Below are 4,762 nucleotides of genomic sequence, written 5' to 3'. Positions count from 1 at the left end.
CCTTAATTTCTCCTGTTGTTTTTGTAATTAGATCATAGGAATCTCGAAACATAATTCAATGGTTGTGAAGTGTTTTGAGATTTGATAAATATCTCATAAACATGAGTTAGTTCTGTGCAAATCTCAGGAAAATCTTAAAATTTGAAACTCAAAACATGACTCACTTTATTAATAGTTATACTTTGTAAACTTAATTAAAATTGAATTTGAATGAGTTGAACATAAGTAACCATTTAAATGCCTCCACTATTATTATCATCGCCTCCACTATTATTACCATCACCTCCACCACTCCACTAATGCTACCACCATCACCACTACCACCACTAACACAAAGAAAAGTTTGATCCCAAATGCAATTCTCAATTACTTTGGGTACTTTTCCAGAAAAAATCTAGGATAAGATAAGAAAAAATCTAAGAGTTAGATAGATGACTAATTGGAAATACTAGAATGGAGTTAAATTAAGATGAAATTTTAGAAGGGGGCAAGGTAAAAGTTACTTAGACGTTGGGAAGGAGGCAAACTACTATTTTCTGTTATAAATATCCAAAAAAATGTATTGGGCCCCTTAAATTTTCTAAAGTTTTGGAGGCCGTGGACCCCATCTGCCTCTTCTGTGTTTTCCATTGCATGTAATTGTTGCTAATATATTGTTAACTTATTGTGAATATGGCAGCTGGTGGTGCTCAAACAAACTCCACTACAAGATCGAATCCTGCTGGGGATGCTAGGTTGCTGGCAATTGGTGGCCTTGGTAGTCTTGGTCTCCCAGAGATTTTTGGTTCTATGCAGGATACTGCTTCATTAAGTCAGTTTGCACAAAATCCAGCTGTATCACAGATGATGCAAGTTCTCCTCTCCAACCCTCAGTACATGAATCAGGTAGTAATTTTCTTTGTTATGCAATTTGCTTTGTATTTGAATGTGAAGTTTCTTATTCCCTAATGCTTTTCAATTGTTAGATTCTTAGTCTCAATCCCCAGCAGAGCAATATGCTGGGTTCCAATTCCCAATAGTATTGATCATGTGGCTTGGTAGGTTGTTGAAACATCATCAGATAAGTTTTTGCTTGTTTCTGACATCTTGGTTTATATTTATGAAGGTCATTAAGATGAATGCTAATGTGATGCTCAATATTGCTGGAGCTGATTGGAGTTAAATTTATCTGATGTAGGACACAATAATTGGATTTTTACTGGCTGGAGTAGGCAATGTGGATTTGTGGAGAAAGACAAATTACCAAATTGTGGACTCAAGTATGCTTTTGAGCTCCAAATGTTCTGAAATTTTAATGTTTCAGGCATTATTGTGTTGGATTTCTGTGATTACCTCTTTCATATTAAGAAAGTTGCATTTTTTTTTTTTTTTTTTTTGTGTGTATTGTTTGTCTTCCGTTGTTTCCAGTTCTAGAGTGAACATTCCATGCTATCTGAAAGAATATAGTCAGCAATAATGTGACTGGCTTTTGATGTTTTTTCCTGTGGTAGTTGTTTTGGGAGTAGTTCTCACTAAAATAACTTGCATATCATGAATTGAAAAGCCATCTCCAATAAATCACTAGATGGTCAACATACTTTAATTTTATGATAAAATCATTAAAGCTTACTAGTTACTCTTGTCATTTATGTTGTACATTTTGTTTCTCTGCAACAGAATGAGCAGCTAAGGAGATTCAAAATTTGCTTTAAAACTGTTGAGAGAGAGAGAGAGAGAGAGAACTTGAAACTACATGGGTTTCAGATGCTGTTATACAGCTCCAAATTTTTGTTCTTGGCCTGCATCCTTAGTTATGGAATTAGAATCTGTCCTTTCCCCCGAGTTAATTTCAATTCAATTGAATTTTTGGATATTCTTATTTTGGCTTATAAATGTTCTTTTATTATGGCTTAGAAACAACTGTTAAGCAAATTGAAGAAGCATTCAAGGAGTTTACAACAAGAGAAGACGTTGTAATAGTGATGATCAGCCAATATGTAAGTTTTTGTTCTACTCTGTCATATTTTTTATTGATTTTAATGCTCTTCGGTGGTATGACTTATGCATATGATTATAGTGCATGCTTATACCCTATCAGATGCATCATGAGCACCCTAAGATGCTTCTTTTTTCTTTTTCTTCTTTATTTAAATTCTATCATGTGAATGAGAAAAAATATTAAAAGTTTATGATGAATGAGTATGGGTCGTGTCACAGATTTAGCATGTTACATTAATGTTTTAGTCAATGGAAGTTTGGTGCTGAATTTACTAATGCTTCCTAAACTTCAAGTTAAACCTTTATTGCAACATTCATATAAATCACAATGTTCCACAATTATTATAGTCTGGTAGTAAGAGACGAATAAGTACATTGATTTTGTGGTGGTGTGATTTTTCATTTGTCATTTGATTTTGTGGATAAAACATTGTCTAATGTAACAATGTTCATCTTCAGGTTGCAAACGTGATAAAGTTTTTAGCAGATAGCTACAACAATCTAATTCCAGCAATTTTGGAGATTCCTTCCAAGGACCATCCTTACGATCCAACACATGATTCTGTTCTTTCAAAGTGAAGTACCTTTTCTTTGATTTTCCCATTTTACGTGTTGTATGCTTGAATGTTCTTTCTTTCTTTATTTATTTCTAATTTGGATTTGCAGATTCTAACAGTTTAGGCGTCACATGACCATTAATTTGTTATTAATGTAACATTTTTCAGGTTTTTATTTTTTTGGTCAAATTGATGAAATGAAATATTTGAAGCTTGACACTTCATCTGTCGATTTTGTGTTTCAGATGCTAGTTGATGATATTGGTGATGTAACAATTACTAATGATGGTGCTATAATACTCAAGATGTTAGATGTTGAGCATCCTGCTGTAAAGGTGGAATAATAAAGCATCCATTTGGCTGAGCTTCAAGACCGAGAAGTTGGAAATGGGGCAACTTCTGTGGTTATTATATCAGTCAAGTGATCCAGTAGATAATGATGCATGGAAAGATAGTGACCGAGAAGCTTGACACTTTTTTTTTTTCTCCCTAGCCCAGTTGAATGGCTCTGAAGAACATTAAGAGTTTCAAGCACAAGAAATGACAAAACAAATTAGAAATTCCTTCGTTAAGTTTATTTTTTAGTTTCTTGTTGATAATTCACTTGGATTTAATTTGTTCAATGTAGGCAGATTTTTTGAAAGATCATAAATCATAACGATGCACTATTTATAAATGTCATTGAAAACTATTTGCGACAGTAATAAGATGGTCGCTAATACATTGTAGGTAATTTTTGTCTTTCTTTTTTTGCGACGGCAAAACATCAGTTGCTATAAGTAGGTTAGGTGGTTGCAAATAATATGCGACTGCTGTTTTGCGGCCGCAAAAAGTATTTGCCACCCCCACATTTGCGACCCACATTTGCCGTCGCATGGGCCGTCGCAAAAAGTCTTTTGCGACTGTATTTTTATTATTTGCGACGGTTTGTAATGGTCGCAAAAAGTACCTTTTTTAGTAATGATATGACACGTTAACAAGACAAACTGAATATGACAGTTACAACACGATCACGATCACAACCAATATGATCCGATTTTCCCTTAACTGTAAAGTAAGACAGGAACAACAAATACGGTATAATGGTCGGACTTGGTTATAACCATAATACCGTTAGGCTTGAAAATGTGGATAATTCAGACTTCTTATTCAAGATGGGTCTGAAACATAACGACTGATTCTATCAACCCCACCAAGGGCATAGCAGGAAGAAGTCAGTGATGGATTAATCGATATGAATCTCCCTCTCCTAGTAAAGCCTAGTTAGACTTATACCCATTACATCCTACCCACCTCAAAAAAAAAAAAAAAACAAAAACAAAAAGCCCAAGGTGATAAACTCTATGACACACGACCACTACCCACGGATGGGAATGACAGAGACTTGACATAGGTATGATATAACGAAGAACAATGAAGATGAAGAAGATAATTATACTACAAATCATCCAATGGGACTCCAAATTTTGTGCGGTGCAAGTTGTTCAGTGGAATGGATCAATTTTTTGCCTATGCAACAATTCAAGATCTTTGTCATTTTACTTTTTAGGCGTAATCCATACTTGAATTTAGAAACTTGAAAGGGTGTAATGCAAATCTGACAAACTTGTTTTGGTTGATCGTCGTCGGAAACAGTCAAAAGATAAAAGTACCCTTCCCCGAAATCAGCCAAGTAGGCAAATGTTACATCAAGTGGGATTTCCAAGCCTTCCAACACTTGGGTATCCATTACCTTCCCACCAACCAATTTATAAGCAACAACCCCTTCAGATGGAACCAAGAAAATCAAAACATCCCCATCATACATTACAGCACCACCATCAAAATCGAATGGAAAACCACAACCTTGTCTGTCTTTTTCATTATTTAGAGGATATTTCATCCACTCAAAGTGAGTAGGGTATCGAATATCAATCCATGGACAACGACGAAGCTCTAGATGATGATCATCTTCATCAAACAAAGTGCAAGGTGTCCATTTCTTTGTTGCCGTATCAAAAGTAAAGGAAGAGCTAGAAGTCGATACCTGAATCTTATTACCAATGACAACATAGGCTCGGAATTGAGGGTCTTGGAAGAACTTAGAGTCGGGTCTAAGAAAAGGTGGACGAGGAAGTTTTTCCCAAGAGTTTGCTTTGGCAGCATAGAGACTGGTGTTGCAGCAAGGACATATAGCTTTCCTTCCACCACAATGATCAATGGAGAAGCCATCCCTGAAAGCATTTCAC

General features: G+C 35.3%; 1 protein-coding gene across 1 annotated transcript; it reads left to right on the top strand.

The window, feature by feature from the left end:
• The first annotated feature begins 672 nt into the window (after nt 1-672).
• LOC145799259 (V-type proton ATPase subunit F-like) lies at nt 673-3,226 on the top strand. The gene is made up of 6 exons (XM_082888804.1): nt 673-885; nt 1,042-1,089; nt 1,178-1,259; nt 1,894-1,976; nt 2,437-2,552; nt 2,780-3,226. The coding sequence occupies exons 1-6, from the start codon at nt 673-675 to the stop codon at nt 2,784-2,786; spliced, it is 549 nt and encodes a 182-aa protein (XP_082744930.1). The 3' UTR covers nt 2,787-3,226.
• The last annotated feature ends 1,536 nt before the right edge of the window (nt 3,227-4,762 follow it).

The sequence above is a fragment of the Camellia sinensis genome, chromosome 9 (genome assembly GCF_055761805.1).
Source record: "Camellia sinensis isolate YWXY chromosome 9, ASM5576180v1, whole genome shotgun sequence".
In the NCBI taxonomy this organism is placed as follows: Eukaryota; Viridiplantae; Streptophyta; class Magnoliopsida; order Ericales; family Theaceae; genus Camellia; species Camellia sinensis.
The sequence above is the reverse complement of the archived record's forward strand: the minus strand, read 5'-3'. Positions and strand labels throughout refer to the sequence as shown.